The sequence below is a fragment of the Passer montanus genome, unplaced genomic scaffold, assembly GCF_014805655.1.
Source record: "Passer montanus isolate IOZ18808 unplaced genomic scaffold, ASM1480565v1 scaffold7, whole genome shotgun sequence".
NCBI classification, from domain to species: Eukaryota; Metazoa; Chordata; class Aves; order Passeriformes; family Passeridae; genus Passer; species Passer montanus.
The window spans coordinates 6,722,834-6,746,512 of record NW_024372147.1 but is presented as its reverse complement, the minus strand read 5'-3'; the positions used below and the strand labels follow the sequence as shown (position 1 = coordinate 6,746,512).

The window sequence follows — 23,679 nt, the reverse complement described above, 5'->3', positions numbered from 1 at the left end:
TTTAATAATACTTCTCTAGTGTACATGTAGAGGTGTGTGTTGCTTTCATTTTCTTTTTTCTTTTGGTGAGAGGTGACCCCACTGATAAAGTCTTGAACACTTAAAGTACTTTTCTTACAATACTTGTAAACTTATTAAATTGGACTGCTGGAACAGTCTGATTAATTCTGTGCTCCTTCTCATAAGCTGACAAATTTTTCTGGAATAAATGTATAATTTTTATTTTATTTAAAATACATGAAACTGAAATAAAACTGAACTGAAACTTTTATTGGAGACTGCTCTGTTAGTATTTTCTTCTGATTGATGTAGACAGTGATGTGAAGAATTCATGTAAGTGCCTTATGCACTATGGATGTGGCCTGAGAGCTGCCACCATTGTAGTTGTTTGGGCTCTTTAACTTTAAACAAAAGTTTGTTTGTTCTTTAACTTTATGGAGCAAAATAAGCAAAATAAGTGTTCTTCCGGAATGCTACTCTAGTTTAGAAGTAGTTCAGGTGCATGTACTTTTTCTATAAGTATTTTGAACCAGCAGGTAGTATATTAACACTAATGTTGTGACTTGGAAATGCTGGTACTTGGCTGGTTCTGAGAGTACACATTGTTTAAAATGTACAAAGTCTGATGGTCAGACTTTGTTGTAAAGACAGTCTTTACAACTGAAACCATTGTTGAATATTGTTGTCCTCCATGAATGAATTGAATAAATTGGCAGCCTAGAAGCTACATCAATCTAGTTGCAACTCATGTGAGCTCTTTGCTTTTTTAAAGTATTCTATGACTGTAATTTATGCCTGTCATCAATACTATGACAAGATGTGTTTTTTCTGTTAAATTATAATAAACAGTAATATTTGAATATTCAAATTTAATGATGGAAATAGTCTTTAAGTAATCTTGGAAGTTTAATAATAGTTTTTAAAAGTTCTGAGGATAGTTGGATATGAAAAAATACTCTTATTTTAGCTTGGACACATGACTTTTTTCAAATACATACTTAGTACTAGTCTGTCAAACATTTAACCAGAGGTATTTGGGGACAGTAAATAAGTATTGCCTGGTTATTTCTTATTTTAACGTTGTGAGGGACTATGAGTGAGAAGCTGGAGATCACAAAGTACAAAGGTTTAATGTCTTACCTTTATCCTATGTTTCGTTATGATAAAAACTGATTTGAAGGTGACAAGTACTCTGTATGTACTGCAGAGAACCAAGCAAATGGAACCATTGCTTATTTGGGTGTGGAATGGGAGATAAAGCTTGCCCTGTAATAGCATCTGTGCATTAGAAATGTTCAGGTGTATGTTTTGGCTTCCACATTTTTTCTCACAGTGACTTTCTGATAGCTTTATGTTAGGTAAAGAAACACTATAGCTTATTTAGCTGCTGTGAAGCTGTTAAGGATCTTTCATATTTTGCTAGAAATATGATGATCTAAGATAGTGATCTTGCAAAATGAAAAAAGTCATGCACCATATGAATAATATACAAGATATATAAGATATATTCTGCTTTCTAGGTGTACAATCAATTGTACTTACTATTTCTTCCTTTACTGTGAAACAAAGTATTAGTTTGTCTTCCTGCCTCATTGTCTTAAGCACTGTTATTCAAACTGTGAATGTCAATTATTACTGGGCTTGGATTGGTTTTTTCTGTAAAAATTCATCTGGGAAGCAGACTTCTGTCCTCTGCTGTGCTTTTCCAAAAATATTTCTTAAAAAAATCAAATAAAGAAACAAAAAAACCCCAAACCCAAAAAATACTTTACAAAAAAAAAAAAAAACAAAAAAAAAAAACAAAAAACCCCCAACCCAAAAAAAAACTTTAAAAAAAAAAAAAAAAACCAACAAAACAACCCCAACAACAACAAAACCCAAAACAAACAGAAAACCAAAACAAAACAAAAACAAAAAAAAAACAAAAACAAAACAACAAAACAACCCCAACAACAACAAAAACCAAAACAAACGAAAAAACCAAAACAAAACAAAAAACCCACCAAAAAAAACCAAAAAAAAACCAGAAAACCCCCAACTTTTAAAAGATTTAGCAGTAATTTTAGTGATTAAATTATCCACTGTGATGTGTCCAAGCAATTTAAAGTGGAATTTGTATTTATTTTTCATTGATTTTGCAGCATTCCAACTAGTTATATAACTAAATCCTTTTCAATGTGGCTTGATTTTATTTTTCTGTAACTCTGGTTTGCTCCCACAGAGAATTCAATATAGTTTGAAATATTTCTGAGCAGTTTCTTCAATCTCAGGTGCTGCATGATGAAAGAGAATAAAAGAGATTAATGTTAAAATGTTGCAATGATGACATAAGTTGCTAATGGATGGACAGTTTCTCCAAATTCACTCCAGTAACTTCATATCTATTTGAATGCACATGATGGTGTTTCCTTCCTGCGTGCAGAGTTCTCTACGAGGGGAAGGAACGCATAATTTCGGGCTGTGAGGTGATTCAAGCTACTCCGTATGGTCGTTGCGCTAATGTTAACAACAGCTCGGCTTCCTCGCAACGCATCTTCATCACCTACCGAAGGGCCCCTCCAGTGCGACCCCAGAATTCACTGGCAGTGACAGATATCTGTGTTATTATTACCAGCAAAGGGGAAACCCCTCCTCACACATTCTGTAAAGTGGATAAGAATTTAAACTGTGGGATGGTGAGTATCTGTAAGCTTGAGTTTCTTTTCATATATTTAAATGAGGAGCTCCTTAAACTCTTCTTAGCACTATTGTAATTGTGTTCTGTCCCTACATCAGAATTCCTTCATTCTTTATACCATGTATGAGATGTCAGTTTTGTAGGTTTTGTTGCTTTGATTCTCTTCCATGTTGGAAATTACTGTTTCATACTGATTATTTGCTACTTCAGTTTCCATATTCATGTCTAGGTGCTATTTAGGAGTAATGCAATGAAGTTTTAATTTATTTTTTTTCATTATCTCTCCCACACCCTTTGGGGATGCTGACACTAGGGATGAAGCAGAAATGCTTTTTTCATAGTTATTCATAACACGTGTGTTACTAATGCATTATAAGGATGATAATTGCTGTTTAGAGTTTCTCATGTGCTTTGCTTTAATTGGTTCTCTTTTATTTAGTCTATTTTGCATTTAATTTACTTGCAGTGGAATAAGTGACTTTTTTTAATGGTAGAGTATATGTACCCAAAGTGCAAAAACACTGTAAATAACCAGTTTATAGAAGTACAATAAAAGCTTCAAATTATGAGTTATGATGATTAGAACTTGACTTCCTGTAATGAGGTCCCCATAAGAGTCTATTTTTAAATAACCAAGGAAACTTGAAGGTGGAAATTAATCTGCTTCACCTTTGCCTGTTCTTTTGTTGAAATAGGTCAGAGAGCAGGGTGGTTGTGTGTGATGTGGTTCTTTTTTGTAAATCCTGTAATCTCTAAAAAGTGAGAGAATGGTGAATTCTCATTTTTGTCATTTACATGCACTCAGCAGCCAGCCAGTCATTTTGTTCTGTAAGTTTTTTTGTTAAAATACCTGATTTGTTTGTAAAGGAAGTATATTCAAATGCTGGATTCCTGTTGCTTATTGTCATATTTCCTGGTTCTGAGATGAAACTTGTGTCTTTCAGTGGGGTTCCAGTGTATACCTTTGTTACAAGAAGTCTGTGCCAGCTTCTAACTCTTTAGCATATAAAGCTGGTAAGTAATTTTAGAAGCTGTCTTAACATGTTAACAAAAAGATTCAAATGCCTTGTTAAAATAAAATAATAATTTTTAAAATGTAAGTGTTGTCTGTCAGAATACTGGTCCTGGAGGATGTCAGTTGAAATCAGCTTCTATAATACTTTCTTTACTCACCTTATTTTTTTCCCCAGGACAAAAAAAGGGAATAGCATTTCTCTCTATTATTTTAGTTCTTATCATGAGAGGCTTGCTAACTGAGGAGCTTTAGCAAACTTTTGTCTTTGCAAACATTACACATATAAGAAAAGACTTCCTGGTTTTTTGTGTTGGTGATAATAGAGAAGGAGTAATAAAAATCCTGTTCAGGTTTACTTGTATTTTATTCTATGCCTAAATATCTTCTGTTTATTTTGAAACTTTAATGCGTTTCTTCCCTTCAATTCTGAAACTATTTTGTTGTTCCTTAGAAGTTGAAAGAATAGATAACGAAGTTGGCATTCCACAGAACAAGCAAGATGAGCAGCAGTAGTAAACCCATGGTTGTGTAGATGTAGCTATATTTTGTGGAAAATATATTGCTTGCAACATTTCGGGCCTACAGAACAAATGTGCTTACTTTTCTATTTTCTGTTTTTGAGGCTTACTTTTCAGATATCCTCAAGAGAACTATGAGTCATTTCCACTGTCAGACTCTGTACCTCTTTTCTGCCTTCCTATGGGAGCTACTATTGAGTGCTGGGACCCTCAAACCAAATATCCACTACCAGTATTCTCAACATTTGTACTGACCTGCTCTTCAGCAGAAAAGGTATGGCTCCACACCATGTTTTTGCTTTTATTTCAGATGGTTGTTATGGAGCTAGATAGGGATTGTTTCTTCTGTGTTTGAGAAATACATTGTCTAATACTTCCCTTATAAATTTATATTCCTTAAGCCTTCATGTAAAATGAAACTGAACTAAAACAGGAAGCAGCTGGAAGAATATGTGCTGTTTACTCATGTGTAAGTTGAACCATACATTTGACAAAACCAAACCTCACAGCGCATGGTTTTCCCTGTTCATCCTTAAGCCTTCATGTAAAATGAAACTGAACTAAAACAGGAAGCAGCTGGAAGAATATGTGCTGTTTACTCATGTGTAAGTTGAACCATACATTTGACAAAACCAGCGCATGGTTTTCCCTGTTCTTCTGTGTAGTGGGAATAGAAGTGTAGGCTATATATTAAAGAGAATTTAACACATGTGTGAGTAATGTAGCAAACTGTTACAATTTTCACTTGGTTACCTTAAAAGACACTTATAAGTGACTTTATGGAACAGGGCTGCATGACTTTCTCTAATAGGGCTCTATACATACATCTATCTCCACGTGAATTGACAACCAGTTACCAGAAGGCAGGGAGAAGAAAAATGTGCACTGAGAGGTAGAATGTGAAAGACTAATTTGCATGAAGGAGTAGATTCAGCACATCTGAATTCTATCTTCTAACATTCAGATTTTTCTGCTGAATCTGTATAAGGCCATCAGCACACAAGGGCACCAAAAATGTGTTGTATAGCTTAGGTTATAGGCAGGAAGGTAATAGAGATACTCCTGATTAAGCAAGGGAACCTTTGCTTAGGGTTGGTCTCCCAGCTGTTGTTTCAGCTTGCCAGTTGTGAATGTGTGTGAACTGTATGAGGGAGTAAGTGATTTGTGTTGTGTGATTGGCTGTCTGTATCAATGTGTGATTGCTTAGGTCTCTAATAAACAGTTTGGCCCTGTTGGTGATAACAGCTCCACTTCCACTCTGTCTCACTCCCCTAACAAAAAAAAAATTACATACTTCTCCATTTCCAAAGAGAAAAAAACCACGCTTCAAAATATTAATACTTCTTTTGCAAGGAGGAATGCAGTAGCTGCTACTGTTTTTCTTTCCTTATTCATTTTTGCTAAGCTTGCCAGAATAGCTCAGTTATGAAACACATACAAATAAGGAAGGAGTATTAGAAAATATCTTTTTAAATTGATAAAATGAGGGAAGTCAAAGCTAAAATAGTTTTATTGTTTAGTTTGGTAATGATAGGGGAATTCACTGAACAGAAACATTTCATGAGGGTTTGGGTTTTAGATTTTGGGGATGTTTTTGACCCAGATGATTCATGGGTAAGGTTTTGTCACAAAATGAAGGGTTGGTTCCTTCCCTTTCAAGTGAGTATGAATACTTTGTTGAGGAAGGTGCAGTGAAAATGAGGTTCAAAGCATTTTGTTGATATGGTTGCTTTGTGCATGTTATATAAATAGTCATTTCATAAGGTACCAGCAAAAAGCACTGTAGTGTGTGCAAACTCCAGAGACTTAAAGATGCATCAAAAGTTCTAGCCCCTATTCCTGTTAAATACTGGGCCTGCTTAGTTGTTGTGGTTTTTTTTCATCTTGTAGGTTTATGGTGCTGCTATCCAGTTTTATGAGCCTTATCCCCGGGAGCTGCTAACAGAAAAACAGCAATCACAGCTGGGTCTTTTGACGACTGTAGAGAGAAAAGTGATTACTTCCAAGTCCATAAATTCAAACAAATGCATCTGTCTTCTCTCACACTGGCCCTTCTTTGAAGCATTTCGAAAATTTCTTATGTTCATCTACAAACTCTCTGTCTCTGGACCTCATCCTCTTCCCATTGAAAAGTATGTAAAACATTTTTGAAGTTGCTGTGTGAATGTGGTTATAAGCTCAAGAAATCATGTGATTTGTGCATGTCACAGTTGCTTAGTTGCTGTAGTTGATCCACCATCATGTTTGCTCTGTTTAACTTATGTTGTACAGATAGAAGTTATTGCTGCTTCTATTTAACGGTACTGGCTCTTGCAGTGTGAGTAAGGCTAACTGGATTTTAGTCTGGGTCTTTTTTAGAATATGTCAAGCCTGTTTACCTTTCTTTTAGCTACATCAAGTACAGAACAGGCTGCGCTGTGATATGTGCTACATTTCCAGTCCTGTGCTTTAGCTTAGTAAATATAAAGCTCAGGAATATCAGCGGTGAATATCTATGTCTGTTTCCAAGCACTGCAGCTAGTTCATGTCTATGAATATGTGTGCAAACTCTGCAGAGGATGCTTGTCATGATCCTGAAAGTTTGCTGGAAAATGATATTACCTTCTAAACTCTTAAGAAATCCAGCAAAATACTTTGTCTTAGCAGAATCTCTTTAGAAACTGCAGAAGAGGGTTAGGCTGCCTGCCTGGGATTTGAAGTGGCTTGCCTAAATGCTACTATGTTCTTATCTTTTGCTTACATATCTGAATCTGCCAGTATTAATTTTCAGGCATGCAACTGAGTGAATGAAGCTTCTTCATTTTGGCTTGCATAAATAGGCTATTAGACTTATCAAAACAGTAAAGAAATCTTAACAGTCTTTCTAAAAAATGCTACCATATTAATTCTAAAACGTGATTAACATTGTTTTGAGCCCTTCATTATACCCTGGTGCTGTTTCTCCAATATCTTGTCTTCTTTGCAGACATATATCCCATTTTATGCACAATATACCTTTCCCTTCACCACAAAGGCCAAGGATTCTTGTGCAGGTAAGCAAAAATTTTCATCCTTCTTGCCTTTGGTTTCTTTTTTTTTTTTTTTTTTTTTTAACTTGGGTTTGAATACACACTTCTCAAAAGGGAGAGGCGAGGAGGTAGATGGGCTGGCCTTCTCTGTCATTGATACAATCCTGGTACAATTTAGCAAGGGAAACAAACTATTTCATATTTCAGGTAGTGTGGATGGCAGAAGTCCACACTTGCACTTTTGAAATATCTGCCATGTATTATGCTTTCATTTTATAGGCACCATTTGCATTACCTCAGTGGTAGGGTTGTTTTCTGTCTGCCTCTCATTTGTCCACCCACTGCTGTGGGGCAGAGTTTAGTCCCCCGGGGCAGTGTCTCTTGTGCTTCTCTGCTTAATCACCTAGCAGCGGTTGCATGCTCAACACTGAGTCACAGACAATTTCCTGTAATTCTAAGAATTGTTTCGGTGACTAATGCGAGCTCTGTTAGCTTAGTGAGCCCGAGTCCCAAAGTCACTGTGTCTGTATGCCAGGCAGTTTATGAGACTGTGGATATATATTTATATTGGAATGTATTAAATTTGGGGTTGTTCTTGTCAATCACTTATTACTTTGTGTTTCAGCTTTCTGCCCATGATGCTTTAATATTGTCACAGCCAGTTTCTACACCGTTGCCATTAAGGTATCATTATTAATGCTTATAATGTATGCCACTTGAAAAAATCAGAGGCAAGCAGGAGTCAGTCATAGAAGACAGTCAAATATTAGTGCAATATCATTATATTATAAACAGGAAGCTCAATATGCATTTACAATGTTACATCTTGTCTTGATGTGCATGTGCCCTTGTGGAAGTATAATATAGTATAATATCTCTAATAATCCTGAAATAAAGATGAATTGTCAGATTATTGCAGGACCTCTAAAGGAATAATACAACACTTGTGAGGAGAAAAACATACCCATATTTAAAGATCTTATATTTTCAGAACCAGTGTAGTAAGCAAAGTTTAATAGCATAGAGACTGCTATCTTGCTTTTTTCCTCTTTTTGGATCCAAGGGAGACAATAATATCAAGCAGTTAGGTGAAATCCATGAATACACAAGTGTGCAAACATTTCAGGAATTCAAGGGTATACCTCCAAATGAGTATTTATGCTTGAAGGTTGATGCAGTCTCTGTGGATGCTTCCTGCATCATCTGGGTTAGACCTCGCTATGATTGTGACATGTGGTTTTATTTCAACGCCTCTGTTCATCTTTGGTTTCAAGTTAAACACCAAAATCTTCTTCCTTTTTATTCTCTCCACCCAAAACATTATCATATAATATTCTTTATGCAGAAACGCATCTTTAATAACATTTGTTACACAAGCATTTGGATAAAAAAATTGCAGCCAGGCACTAAATTGCAAAACAACATGTAAGAACTTTTTTAAGGACAGATTTTACACTCTTGTACTAATAGATGTCATTACAATTCCTAAATGTGTACAGTCTCAACAAATTGAATGGAGGCTAAACCACATAAACTAAAAGCATGTCACCATCAGAATGATGGATTAATTTTGACTCACACAGGAATTTGATGCTGTGATTCTAAGATCAAATGGATACTCTAGTTCATGATTCTTGTGTGAGGTAACTCATCATATGAAACTGCTGGTGTTATTTTTGTTTGAATTAGCAATTAGCTTTGCTTTTTTAGTATGAAGACAAGATGCCAGTGCATCTCTGAGAGAGAGTGCTGTAAACAGCACAAATTTAGCAGTAGCATGATTTAGTGTATGTTTCTTTAGCAATAGAATTTAAATTTAGGTTTCTTTGGTGTAGTACAAGCCTTAAAATGACATGACAGCTGTTAGTTAGGTAGCTATTTGATGTGTATTAGCACCATTCAACTAGTTGATCCCAAACATTGACAGTTGTCAGAAGTTTGATTGTAGTGAATTTTTTTGAACCCTGTAACATTTTTCTTTTCTTTGCCTTTCCCATCACTCCTTAGTGGAGCAAACTTTAGCACTCTGCTCATGAATCTTGGACCAGAAAACTGTGCCACTCTGCTACTCTTTGTATTACTAGAAGGCAAGATCCTCCTCCATTCCCTTAGACCAGCTGTGTTGACAGGAGTTGCTGAAGCTGTAGTAGCTGTAAGTACAAAGTGTTCTGTACAGCAGTGAGAGAAATTGATTTAAACATCACAGTTGTAACAAGGCTTTAAGTTAAAATTTCTGATGTACTAAATGGTCATTTTTCCCAGCAATAGCATTTATTTCAATTGCCCTATCTAGTAACTCTTAGGAAGAGAATGATTTTTGCATAGCTAACTGAGAGTTATACTGTATTAAAGTAACAAACTTGGGGACCTTTTTCTGATAGTGTTACAAAGCTTTTAGTAATTTCATTTCAATGTGCTGTATGTAAATTCTTGTTTTTTCACGTACAGTATCTGTTGTCTTGTTTTAATACATTTATTTCATTTAATTTTTCCTTCAGATGATATTTCCATTTCAGTGGCAATGTCCATATATCCCCCTCTGTCCTTTGTCTCTGGCCACCGTACTCAGTGCACCTCTTCCATTTATTGTTGGAGTTGATTCACGATACTTTGATCTGTACGATCCACCACAGGATATTGTGTGCATTGACTTAGACACAAACATGGTTTACATGTAAGTTCTATGGAGATTTTACATTTTTCTGTAGATGAAGAGATTGCTGCAGTGCTCAGGAGACAAAATTGTTAAACACTGTTTGATCCAATGTGGTTTCTTACTGTCCCTTTTTTTCCTAATTTCTAAAGCTTTAAAGTAAATTAAAACTTAATAAGTCAAGGATCAACACTTCACACTTCCTACAAAAATGTGATGCAGATTTTGCTATAAAGGTAGTAACAATGGTAAGTAACTAGGGAAAGGATTGTCCCCCGGTACTGGGTGCTGGTGAGGTCGTATCTCAAATTCTGTGTTCAGTTCTGGGCAAGAAAGACATTGAGGTGCTGGAGCATGTCCAGAGAAGGTGGTGGAGGGTCTGAAGAGCAAGTGTTGTGAGGAGCAGCTGAGCAGCTGAGGGAGCTGAGGTTGTGTAGCGTGTAGAAAGGGATCCTGAGGAAGTGATCCTTATCACTCCCTACAACTGCCTGAAAGGAGGCTGCAGCCAGATGGGGTCAGTCTTTTCTCCTGGTAACAAGCAGCAAGATGAAAGGAATTGGCCTCAAGTTGCAGCAGGGGAGCTTTATATTAGACAGTAGGAAAACTTTCTTCACTCATGGTCAGGTATTGGAATTGACTGCTCAGAGAAGTGGCTGAATCACCAGCCCTAGAGGGTCCTTAAAAGACATGTAGATAACAGTGCTTGTTTTAGTGGTGGACATGGTTTTGTGGTGGTCATGACAGAGTTATGTAAGTGGTTGGACTTGATCCTCTTAAAGCAACCTACATGAACATGAATGCTTCAGGATCTTTCATAATAACTCTTGACACTATCTTGCACTTGGGCTGCTTCATATTAGTGTTAATAAAGAAATTTTTCTGAACTTACAGGGACGATTTTTTTGTGAGATCAATCAAGCAAAATTTGATGTCTTCACTACATTAATTCTAAAATATTTTAACTTAATTAATGTATTGTAATATAGTACTTTTCTTAAATTAAAGTACTCCTTGAACAGTTTCTTTGCACTTCTTGAGGAGAGGCTAATTCTGAATAATTCTTCTGGGTTTCTATATTGTGAGCACAAATAACAGAAATGAAAAATCAGATTTTTCAGTGTTTAGTAACTACTTTTCCATTTTTAAGTAGAACATAAATAGAAAGATGGATCTAAGCTAATTCAAGATGACGGTGATCATCACTAAATCAAGTGCACATCTTTTCTCAGTGAAAATTTAGCTTTACTTACCATGTAATTTTTTAACTCTTGACTTCTTTTTTTTTACTCACTTGAGTTAGAGTTAGTAATTTGACCTGTGGATCAGTGAAATGCTTACTTGATTTTTACTGTCTCAGAAGGACCCTTCCTCTACTGATGTGAATGTTTCCTTTACATTACTGACATACATTTTTTTGTTAGTAGCATCAAAGTGAATGGTAAACAATGAAACAAATCGTGTTTGTTTTTTCTGTCTGGGGTTTTTTTTCTCCTTCTCCTAAGTCTCCATGAAAACACTTCAAAAATCATTTTCATCAGTTTTTAACAAAGTATTATGCCACCAAGAGAATAATTGTAGGTGTTGTGAAAGAAGAATGTATTGAAGAAAGTCATGGCATAACTTAATCATTTGAAGATACTTGCAGGGAAAAATACCTCAGTATTTTTGTTTATAAGTAGAATGGAAATTGAGGATTGCATTGCCAAAAAATAGAGATAAAACCAGGAGATTTTGCAGGGAGATAGGGATATCAAGATGCTTTAGGACTGTTAGAAAGACCGAGTACCAACATTACTTTGATTGGTTGTTGAACTAAAAATCTACTAGTGGCTGACCTCTTATGAGTCAGTTAACTTTCCCACCCTTTCCTTTACTGTCTTAAAAGCACACTTCTCTTTCAATACTGAATTGATTTGGTAAATGTGAGTAGCTGAGTTATAAAGCATTTTTAACCTGGCAATGAGTATATATTTCAGTTTTGGAGGTGTATAGGTAAGTCCAAATCTCCGTAAAGCACTTTGTCTTGAAGATAATATAGAATTATGAAAATGCTCTTGTTATTAGTGAATAAAGATTTTTTTTCTCATTTCGTTTTATCCACATCGGTTTCTGCCCCTTTTTAGTTCTATGGCAATGCAGTAGTGCTGGATTTATTTGTTTCCTTGTTTAGGTGTAAAAGCATTTGACAGCACTGTTGCTGACTTGGAAAGACTGCTTAATAGAAAAATCCATTTCCAGAGCAAGTATACTGCTTTCTTAAGCTATACCAAAAAATACTAAATATCTTTTATTCAAAATAAATAATGAATAAAATACCTAAATACCTAAAATAAAATAATTTTTTAAAATAAATAAATATACCTTTTATTCATTCAGCATCTTCCTTATTACTTGTCAATTTTTTTTCAACTCTCTCTCTGATACTTAATGATTTTTCAATGTTAGCTAGCCTTTTTAGGGCAAAGATTTGAGAGTTTGTTTTATTTTCTAGGCAGGACTTTTTTCCAGTCACTTTTGGAATGGTACTACTTATGTTGTTTATACTCATGCCATCATTGTGGGGGAAGAATGGGCAAATGGATCCATAAGTATGGAATTTTTCTTTAACTCCATGAACTTTGGCTTCCTTCTGAAGATATTTCTGTATTCATGCCAATAAAGCAAATAATAATGGAACAAGTATTTCACAGATGCAGAGTGCAAAAACAGCTAGTCCCAGTATCAGCTTGGGTGCTCATAACTGGTTAGGTTTCATGGCAAAGAGGTTTGGTATATTCTCTGTGAGGGCAATTCTCTCAAATCTTTTACCTTCCAGAAAGAGGCATAGGAGTTCTTGGGATTTATTCCCTTCTCTTTATTTATATCCAACTGCTAAAGAAGGTCTATTTTATCTGTTGTTGTCCTTAAAGAAGATGAGCATCCCTTTAACCAATTTACCCCACTGCTTAATCAACCACATAATTTTCCAGCTGTGAACTGAATTCCTAGTCTTTTAATACCTGTTAGACTGTGAAGATAGGACTGGGTTGCCATAGGAATATAGCAAAATACTGTATTGACCATCAAGTTCTCAGACTGATCTGGCCTCCTCTTTGTGTAACATGTTGTACTCAGAACTGCCTTTGTTTATAGGAGCAGTGGTAGGGCAGATCTGTGCTAGAATAGAGTGTGTATAATAATCACATACAGAAGAGTGTGCTTAAATAATATTGGCAAGGCTGATAAAAATCTGAAAGACAAATAGTCTATAAAGTCTAAATTAAATCTGAAGGCAGATCTCCTTGCAGACTGGAAGAAACTCTACTCATTACTCACTTTATACTGTTGTGTATCTGAATAAATGAAATTCTAAGTTATGTCAGTCCCAATTTTTTATTTTTAACAAATAGGTACAGTGACAAGATTTCAAAATAATTTTAAGGTACTGTCTTCTTAAAATGAATTGACTTAAGGCTGTTGATATTATTCTTTTTTATACTGTCTCTATTTTATATGTCCTTTTTTGTCTCTCCTATGTTTTAGATCAGATGATAAGAAGAGCACCAACTGGAAGCAGTTTCCTAAAAAGCCATGTAAAAGTCTTCTCAGCACCTTAAAGAAACTGCACCCACAGCTTGCAGCAGGTGAAATAGATAAAATAAGAACTTCTAATTAGTGTATAAATGTATGATTTCCTCTTATCGCTTGCAGATTGATTTTTTTTTAGACTCTTTCAATGTGAATTCTTAGAATTTAATCATCTTCACCCTTGGCTGAGGGTGAAGAGACACCCAAAGGGTGTCTTTCACCCTTTACAGAGGATGCACTCAATCCCTTTGTCTGTGTTACTGATGAAGATATTTAATAACACAGGCCCTGATATGGACCACTTGTCTATATCAGGAGGGACACCACTTGTCACTGATGTCCATCAGGGCTCTAAACCACTACCCTCTGGATATGACTAACCAATTTCTTATCCATCTAGCAGTCCACCTGTCAAATCCATCTGTCTCCTGTTTAGCGAGAAGATGCTGTGAGGATCTGTGTCAAAGGCTTTACACAGTTCCGGAGATCTGTAGCCCTTCACTTGCCCACTGTGTCACTCCATCACAGATGGTAATCAGGTTGGGCAGGCAGGACTTGCTCTTGGTGAAGCTGTGCTAGTGTCTCAAGTCACCTCCCTGTTCTCCCTGTGCCTTAGCACAACTTCTAGGAGGATCTATTCCATGATCTTCCAGATACAGAGGGAGGCTGATGGGGTGGTAGTTCCCAGGGTCCAGTGCTAGTGAATATCTTAGATAATGACTTTTCTATCACAGTAATGGAGTAGCTAATTTTTGACAAATTGTGAAAAAAAAATAAAGACTGGCTGTATTCAGCCTAATGTCTTTAACAGATAGGAGCAAAGTTCTAACTGACCTAACAGTTTTCAGGTATTGTTTCTTTCTAACTGAAAATAGATTCTTTCAGGTAAGATGGTTCAGGGTATGTAACGTTATGTTGTTATGGGGAAGAAAACTATGATGACCTCATAGGTGTACCTAAGATACAGAAAAGTCATAAAAGACAAAAGCAAAAAAAAAATGTTAATTAAGAGGTAGGTGTTCCTGCCTTAGTTTTCTATGATTTTTTTTTCAAATAGCCTTTACTTTATCTGTTAGAAAATCTTAACTTTTACATTTATCAGCAGTGTGTATCATTCATTAGGAACTACTTCCTAATTCTGTCTTGAGCACAACCAGTGGTATCTCTTAAATATTTTTTTTCTATTTTGACAATATTATAATAGCTATGTTGTAATATTTATTTCTATTTATGTAGAGGTATTTTTATTATTATAACTGATATTTTTGTTATAAGTGTGGAACTGTCATTTTCAACAATACCTGCTGCTGTTTTTTTAAGAATGCAAGAGTAAACTCCAAGTGTCACTTACTTGTTTCCATCATTTGGTGCACCAAAATGTTAGGATTGATGTTAGAAAAGTAGCTTTATATGTGTATTCTTCAGAACAGGAAAAACATGGTGTAACAAATGAGTGATTTAGGTCACTTAAAGAATCAGTGGCAAAAGCATGTTTCATATGAATTTGCAAAAGCACAACAAAGTTCAGTAGCAATATTCACTCTATCACTGATGAAGAACAAAAGGAAAATCAGAATAGAATCAAGGTAGAATGAGTTTAACAAAGTCTGGGAATGCAAAGGAACAAGGGTATAAAGAGCTAGGGGAAACACTTCTGTAGAGTCAAGAGTTTCAGAGAAGACCCTCTTACTTTCTAAATTCCTGATAGAGCCTAGGTGCAACTGGATCTAAACTCAGCTTTAGACGAAGGGGCCAAGTCCAAACTAAGCCCCAGGTTTGTCTAAAGGATTTAGCAGCACTTAGTCGTTGACTGATACAACATTTACAGAGTGATTTAATAAGATTTACTGTAAGCACCACCATAACTTCATTACAGATCTGAGATGGAAATATTCATACTGTACTTGCCATTGGGTGTTTAAATCCATTGACACATACATGCACACAGACCCAAAGAATTGTATGCAAATGTGTATGTACCTGTTGAAAATTCACTTTGAGTTTAGTGAGATACTCCCATCCCTTGACAACACTCAAGGGGTGACAGGCTGAGCTTTGAGGATTGGGTAGTACCCAGTACTGGTGCGGGGGGTAGCCCAGGCCTTGTCAGCAGGTTTCAGCAATGGTCCTTAGAGTGGCATGGCAAACTAGGGAGCTGGTGGTCTCCGAGAGGTACCACTGAGAATTAGGCGCTGGTGCAGTCATAGCTGCCCAGGAGAGCTAAGAGGACCTGGCTGAGGACTAATCTTCATAGTGTCACAAAATTATTATCTTTAGTCATCTGTCAGTCGTCATAGAGTGGACTGAAAACTACTGGAATTTTCCTCAAAAGTCCAGTACTACTACTACTGCTACTACTACTACTACTAGTAGTAGTAATAATAATAATATTCTTCTTTTAAGCTATTATTCAGTCAAATAGTGTTCCAAGCCTATCCATTAGGCAAAAACTGTTCTCAGGAACAGCAGCAGCAGTTCCTGAGAACAGGCAATGTTTCTGATAAGCTGAAGGGGACCTTAACTGCTCGGAGGCATTAATCAAGGCCAAGGCCTGGAGAGAATGCCTGAGGAGACCGGAGATTGTATAGCAGCCCAGAAGGAGCTTGGTTGGGGCAGGGAGTGTAAAAAACTACCACACATAGTGTTTTGTGTTTGTGTTGATTTATTATTTAAAGACTATATTCATTTGAGTATGAAGTAGCATTAACTGAGCCGACATCCTTGTTTTGTGTCACAGACTGCTACATGAGGTAGAAAAATCCACTTTTGAGGTAACCTTTTTTGTCAACTAATTCAATTGGAAAATAATCATGGGATTTTCTAGTGCTTATCATTTATGAACATGGACAAAGAGAAACAAATTTTTGAATGCACTGAATTTTGATTAAAGGCTTGTATGTGTTGCTCATTTCTAGTTCACAGGAAAACTCAAGAAGGTTCTGCAGTGGAAATGACTCCTATAGAGGCAGATTTCTCCTGGCAGAAGAAGATGATAGAACTTGAGATGGAGATCCAGGAAGCTTTTCTCCGTTTCATGGCATCTATTTTGAAGGGTTACAGAACATTCCTTAAGCCAATCACACAGGCACCTTCAAATAAAGCAACTGCTGCCGATTCATTGTTTGATCATCAAGGTGAGGGTGGGGCAAACAAGCTCCTGATAGCAGTGGCAGTGTTGCAACTTCAGAGCTGAAGAGCTGCATAACTTTAGAGGTCAAAGTTCCCCTTGGTTGTAGAGTTCTTGGCGGTATATAAAATTGCAGTTGCCTGAAGTCAAGCTATTCAAAGTTGATTGGAACACAGATACATACATATAGTACTGCAGATTTGCACTAGCTCCAGTATTAGAAAAAGCTTTTTTTTAGTAGCATGATGCCCTCTCATCATGGCACATTCTGCAAGGGCATCTCTTGGGAATAGAATTAATATTAAAAAATATTTCTAAATTTGTCTGATGCAAAAGTGCTAAACGCCCAGTAATGAGGAGTGAAGTAATGGTCTCGATAAAAATGGAAAAATAGTAGAGAATGGGGCAGAAATCAGAATTATGGCGAGCAATAAACAAATGTCACTTCCCTTATCACTGTTAACTGTTCAGATCTGTTCATGAGCCAGATGCTACATAAAATGTCAGAGGGGTTTTGTCTGTGGTGGTGTTTTGGGTCCTGTTTCTTCTTTTTTAATTTTTTTTTTTTTAATTACTGGATAAGATATTTGAGAAGAGATTTTTAGGTAATCATTTGTAGAGTTTTCAGTTTTATCAAGCCCATCACCTTTTAGAGTAATGTAATTTTAATTTTAGTATTGTTTTAGCTGTTGGATGCTTTTGTACAAGGTCATCTTCTTGCACAATGAATCAACAAACAGAGTGAGAAGGGATTACATGGGTGTGATTGATTGCCAAGGATGTAAAAAAATAGCTATTAAGAATGCTGTTATTTTAATATTCCAAATGCAAATAGATATTATATGCAAATAGTTGTTATTGATAAAGCAAATACTTTAAGTATTAGCATCTTAAGTAATTTATATTGATTATGTGATTTATGTTTATTAACTCACTTCATGTGTTAATTTCTTGTGGAACTTCAACTGGTACTTAGTTGTGTGTTCCCTTTTATAACCAGGATTTTTAAAAAGCAGAGACCGGGCCTATACGAAGTTCTACACGCATCTCACCAAAACACAGATATTCAGTCGCTTTATTGAAGAGTGCAGTTTTGTGAGTGACAAGGATACTGGCTTGGCATTTTTTGATGACTGCATAGAAAAGGTGAGAAATATGCTACTACATAATATTCTTCTGTTCACTTTGTGTTAGTTCTGTCCTTTGGTTGGGAAGGTACATATCTCCTGCACAAAGTATTCAAAAGGATTGGTGGTTATTGCTGAGTCATTTTCCTTTTTGCATCCTTTTGCGTGGTCATAATTTCTGTGTTGTTGGAAGAAATTTTAATTAAAGGCCTGTAGGATTTCAGTATATAAGATAATGTGAGAATTATCAGTAGCTGACACTTCAGCAAAATACCATCCATGTCTTCCCATTAAATGTTCAGTTTCTCCCTCTAATGCGGAATTCCTACCAGTGGTCATCTGCCATGACCAAAAATATCGCTGTGCTTTTTCCCAAAATTTCAACATTAAACAAGCCTGGTGTTTCAGATGTAGTCAGGAATGGTTATGTAGATAAGTTCCCCTTTCATTACATGCATGTTTTTAGGAGGAAGATTGCTCCTTTTTTTCATTTTTTTTTCCTTTTTTTTTTTTTTTAATGTAGTCACATCAGTATGCTTCTGGTCTAGGTAGGTTATGGAGTTTATAGCTTCATCTTTAAAATTCCAAGTTCACAATATTAAAGTTAGGAGCTAGAGAATTGTATTTATTTTTTAAGGCATATGTATATGATTCTTTCTGGGAGAACCTTCATTTTAATAACAAGTTTTTATAGACTGTGAGTCTTTGATTCAGTATTGATTCCAATCAAAATAATATTTGTTAATGGACAAAAGTTTATTTGCCTTTCCTTTTCTCTGCTAAATGTGGGGTATGCTTCTAGAGAATACTTTGTTAATAATTTGTTATTACTGCAGGTTGTCATATTGGAAATAGCTGCAAAACAGGAGTTTCTCACAACTAAACAAAATGAAAGCACTTTTCCTTTGACAGATCAAGGATTTTGTATTTAGTAGATAATGTCAGCAGATTGAAGGCATGCTGATTACTGAATTCTTCACTGAAGTATTTGAAAAGGAGCTTAATTTCTTCTACATTAATATGGAAAATTGCCATTTCTTCTTTAACATTTCAGCAAGTGGCAGAGCTTCAATGTAGTTATTTAGGATTTTGATTATGAGTTAAGAAGAAACTTAATTATTTTTTTTTCTTTTCCCAGCTCTTTCCAGATAAAGGAACAGAAAAAGGAGAGAAGGTACTTTTGCCTTTGAAAATGTTTAGGAATATCTGATCATGAAATAAAAATAGAAATACAAGGCTGTGGACTTGATATTTGAGCAATTAGAACAAGTATAATTTGTATATATCCAGTCAAATACAGTGTATATTAAATATATTTTTTACATATCCCAACATAATTGACATTGAAAAGGACATTTTGTTACAAAGACAAACTCTGTATTTAATGTACAAACTCCCTTTTCAGGTCGATGTAGATTCTGTCGAAGATACACGTTTGATTGAGCTTGATGAGTCACAAAAAAGTGAGCACACAGTGTTCATAATGCCACCAGAGCCACCTGCTGATGATGGACAGGACCGAATGCCAAAATACAGGTACAGTTAGATGGTCACATAGAGTGAAACTAGAGTGCCTGTGATGGTTAGCAGGGCAGATGTTCTGTGCTGGTGCAAGACTCGCCTTAGTCTTGCAGTATTAACTGCAAACATTCAAAAGAACTCTTTGAAAGATATGAACTGCACAGATTCTGGTAAGTTTCTAAACCTCTAGAAGTCAGTGTTTTGAGTGTGTATAGGTGAGGGCATGTGGATTATAGTATTACTTTTTCAATAACTTCTTGCCAACTTTATAGTTTTATAGTTTCTTGCCAACTTATACTTTTCTGTATGTATTCAGTGTCATTTTTCCTGTTTGAGCCATTTGTATTTTGTAGGAAGTGCAGTGCTCTTTGTTCCATGGTGGGAATGATGAAGGGTGGGTTCTGAGTTTACCCACTACTACTGATCTGCAAATGATGAACCAAAAGAGCAAAACATGCATTCCACTTTTCAGATTTCTTGCATTCAGTCTTCTTTAGCTCTGTGCAAGAAGTGTGGAGTTTCAGGCACTCTGGGTACAATTTATTTTTTCCAGTCTCTCTTGGAGATCATGAGTGTTCTGTTTTTTGCTGTTGTCCTTGTTAATCATCATCTGTGCTCCCCTGACCTTCATTACATGGTTAGCAGTCTGGTTCTTATTTCCATTGTCTTTGGAGGCTTAATGTCTAAGGCACCTTCTTGTAGTATTCTTGTGAATAAGGCTAAAAGTATCTTGCTGTTTTCTTTTTCTCCTGGTTCTTTATTCTCCTGTTTGTTTTTTTTTTTCCATATCAGTTGTCTTTGTATGGCTTTCCTGCTATAAGCAGGTATGTGAAAAACTTTTATTTTCTCTTTTTTTAAATCATCTATATAGCTATAAAAACTTCCCACGACTAGATTTCAAGCTCTTTGACAGGCCACAGGAGCTCAAGCTCTCCTTCAGCAGACACCCAGCTGGAAGCAGCATTTCAAATAGTCCAGCACTCATGGCAAAGAGGACAAAACAGGTCAGATGAGTCTCATTGTAATCACTGTGTGATCACTGAAAGATACAAATTTTCTGGGTAAAACTGCCACTGCTTGTTTATACTATAAGTAAATGTTTTTAGAGGTTTGGTCTCTGTAACTTGCAAATAAAAGAAGCAGAAGAGATTAAAAAATTGTAATCTGAGATTACAGTTTATTGTCAAATGCATTTTTAAGCTTTAGACTGTAATATAAAATTAAATTGAAATGAATGCTTAGTGTGGGAAAAAAGATTGATCCTGATGCTAGTTTTTGCTTGCAGAGCATCTTAATAAGAGAATGGTAAAAAGGGATCTTCATCTGAATGTGTGTCTGTTATTATTAAACACTTACTCTTAAGAAGCCAGTATCTGAGTTAGATTTCTAGATTCAAGATGTTATGTCTTTTATCTGCTTTTGTGTTTTGTTTCACCCTTACAGGAGATAAAAACAGCCCATAAATTAGCCAAGAAATATTATGTAAGCCCCTCCCAGTGGGCTAAGTGTCTCTTCAGTCATAGTTACAGCCTATGGTTTATTTGCCTGCCAGCCTATGTCAGAGTTGCACATCCTAAGGTCAAAGCACTGCAACAGGCCTATGATGTTCTGATTAAAATGAGGAAAACCGAAGTGGAACCGCTAGATGAGGCAAGTACAAATAAAAAAAAGTTACCGTGACTATGAAATAGAACACAAGGTGCAAATACAGTGTGCTTCGCTGACTACAACAACTGGAGATTGAGTCCCTTTTTTATCCTCAGAATAGTGTATGCTGGGTCAACTACTCCAACTCAGTGTTGCTAGTCTTGCTCACAGATTACTTCCAGAAGGAAGTTCTGGAATATCCCTGGTTTTTATTGCACTTTAGTTAGTGCTTTGCAGCCTTACTGCACTGAAGGGATGATGGGTTTTTGTGCAGCATACAGTTCTTTCAGTAGTATCCACAGGCACACAGCAGCAAGTTGTCGTGCTTTTCACATGGGTACTTTACCTCTATTTCTCAAATAAAAGACCTGAGTGGAAAAAAAACAAAAACAATTGGCATGGCCATGGCATGGTCAACAGTGTGACTGCTGGTGTTATTTCAGTTTCTGTGACTTGCTCTTTAATTTTTGCTCCCTCTTCTGGCTGTAGCATGTTATGGACTAACCAGTTATTCTCACAGTTTTCCTTTTTACATGTGTAAAAGTTGGAAATCAGAAAAGAGCTTAAGAACACTTCAAAATGCTTGTCTTTAGTCCATTTATGCATTTCTGTATCTTGTCAGGTCTGTTACAGAGTAGTAATGCAGCTCTGTGGACTGTGGGGTCAGCCTGTTCAGGCTGTGAGAGTCCTCTTTGAAATGAAAAATGCTGGAATACAGCCAAATGCCATCACCTATGGTTATTACAATAAGGTAAGGGTCCACTGCCTTTTGCATTTGTCACTCCCAGTGGGTCATAGCATCTTTTCAAAGTTGTTTCTTGCAGCTCTTCACTTGGATTTGCTGATTCTCTTAGTCAAGACATCCTTTTGGACATGCTTACAGAATGACTGAATCTACACTAAATGTTTCTACACTGTTAAATTTACATTCCTGTGCTGTTTAGCTAACCAAAAATTCTGTTGAAATACGAATTTACACTGTTTCCATTTACAAATTTTGGAACCATTTAGTGTTTTTATGTCAAATAAATCTATTCTAAGGTGTATTCTTTAAGATGGCAAGATCCAAAATGGATGAAGGCTGGAAATAGGCTAGTTGAAGTATCCTCCCTCTCCTTCCTTGCTTCCAAGTTCCTGATGACGCTTCATGGTAAATTTTATAAAGGAAAAAGAAGATGTTACTATGGTCTTCTCTCGCTAGTAAAATATACAGATAAGAACAAAACCCACTTTGCTTAATTAAAGTAATTTTGGTCTATTGTCTGGTTTTACTCAGCTGTTTTGTACTGAGCTGTGGAATAAAAGGGAAGATATTTGTCCTCTGTCCAAGTATTTGTCCCATGGTTGGCAACTTTTTTTTTAAAAAAACTTTTTTGTTATTTGGGGGGGAGGAAGCTTCTCACCCTACTGTGTTTTTTTATATATAATTTCCTTACTGTTTTTGTTATTGCTTCTGCAGGCAGTTTTAGAGTCTTCTTGGCCTAGTGGCAACCGCAGTGGCATATTCCTGTGGACAAAGGTACGAAATGTAGTTCATGGCACAGTGCAGTTTAGGCAGTGCCTGAAGAAATCAACGCAGAGCCCACAAGTGCCTGTGATGCCAGGTAATAAGTTAGTTGAAATAGATTTATTTCTGGTGAACAAGGACATAACATGCTTTCAGAGGGATTGCAGCTACCATTGTGGCTTTTGAAAGTGGAAAATCTGTCCTTAAATGTGTAAAAATTGATATTTGCCAACTTGATGCTTGTAACATACTGAAGAATTTTTTTGCATACTGAAGAATTAATTATCTTGATTTCTGTTACCAGAATTTCATACTCATATTTTATATGTGTGAGCAGAAGTATTTACTGTTGTCTGAAGAGGTTAGATTTATTTAAAAACCTGAGCAATTAAGTCCTCTCTTACTAACCAGCTCTTGTTCATGTCTTTAGCTCTGCGGAGTCCCACAGGTGGAAGTGATGGGGACATGGTGAGCCATGGTAGCGTGGATAGTTCTAATGATGCTAACAGTGGGGAGCACACCCTCTTCGTCAGTGACTTAGTCAGGCTTGATTCCGTTGATAATCACTCTAGCACAGGTACTAGATTCTGCTGGGTTTACTACTAACGGTTCCCTAAAAGGCTAAATTTTCTAGTCTCCTGTCGATTTCCCCTTCACAACTGCTACCTTCCCTTCTTGAGGCTGTAGAGGAGTGTACAATTAACTTGTTTCAAAAAGAAGTAATGAATTGTTGAACATTTCTCCTTTACTGAACATCATGCTTTAATTCAGAATGTACCATAGCAGAAATACTATTATATTAAAATAAACGTTTTGCTGTGGTCTCATATACCCTGCTTTTTGTGTTAACCTTCAGAAAAGGTGTGAAGCCTGTGACGTATGAGGCTGTTTAATTTTTGCATGTTGTCATTTATTGGTAATTGATGTTAGTAAAATCTTTCTGTGAAAGGAGTGAATTTACTGAGGTGATTAGAAGGCAACACTTGAAAATGTTTTTCCTTGGTAATATGTCAGAAAGGTCTGATTAGCATTCATAGTATGTTATGTTAGGTTATGGTAAACTATGCTTTTAAATGCCATATTCAAGTCTCTTAATAGTAGTTGCTAAACTTTGAAATAAATTCAGAAATTGTCAGAACCTTGTCATACAGTTTTTAGGAGACACCATGGGAATAGAAAGGCAGGTGATAAGCTGTAGAAAAATTCCACGTTAAACATAGTGTAAGTCATTTATTGGTAATTGATGTTAGTAAAATCTTTCTGTGAAAGGAGTGAATTTACTGAGGTGATTAGAAGGCAACACTTGAAAATG

General features: G+C 36.1%; 1 protein-coding gene across 2 annotated transcripts in view; it reads left to right on the top strand.

Moving 5' to 3' along the window:
- The window catches only part of DENND4C (DENN domain containing 4C), a 73,097-nt gene that overhangs the window by 23,834 nt on the left and 25,584 nt on the right, over positions 1–23,679 (top strand). The window contains exons 3-20 of one of the 2 annotated variants that reach the window (XM_039729659.1): positions 2,423–2,675; positions 3,622–3,691; positions 4,315–4,484; positions 6,101–6,342; positions 7,176–7,242; positions 7,844–7,902; positions 9,226–9,370; positions 9,717–9,892; positions 13,394–13,494; positions 16,354–16,572; positions 17,566–17,711; positions 18,831–18,866; positions 19,098–19,228; positions 20,085–20,217; positions 20,657–20,863; positions 21,483–21,611; positions 22,320–22,464; positions 22,798–22,944. In XM_039729659.1, the coding sequence (XP_039585593.1) occupies positions 2,423–2,675; positions 3,622–3,691; positions 4,315–4,484; positions 6,101–6,342; positions 7,176–7,242; positions 7,844–7,902; positions 9,226–9,370; positions 9,717–9,892; positions 13,394–13,494; positions 16,354–16,572; positions 17,566–17,711; positions 18,831–18,866; positions 19,098–19,228; positions 20,085–20,217; positions 20,657–20,863; positions 21,483–21,611; positions 22,320–22,464; positions 22,798–22,944 (2,576 nt within the window). The remainder of the gene's footprint in view (positions 1–2,422; positions 2,676–3,621; positions 3,692–4,314; positions 4,485–6,100; positions 6,343–7,175; positions 7,243–7,843; positions 7,903–9,225; positions 9,371–9,716; positions 9,893–13,393; positions 13,495–16,353; positions 16,573–17,565; positions 17,712–18,830; positions 18,867–19,097; positions 19,229–20,084; positions 20,218–20,656; positions 20,864–21,482; positions 21,612–22,319; positions 22,465–22,797; positions 22,945–23,679) is intronic. The other variant, XM_039729660.1, reaches the window with a different exon arrangement.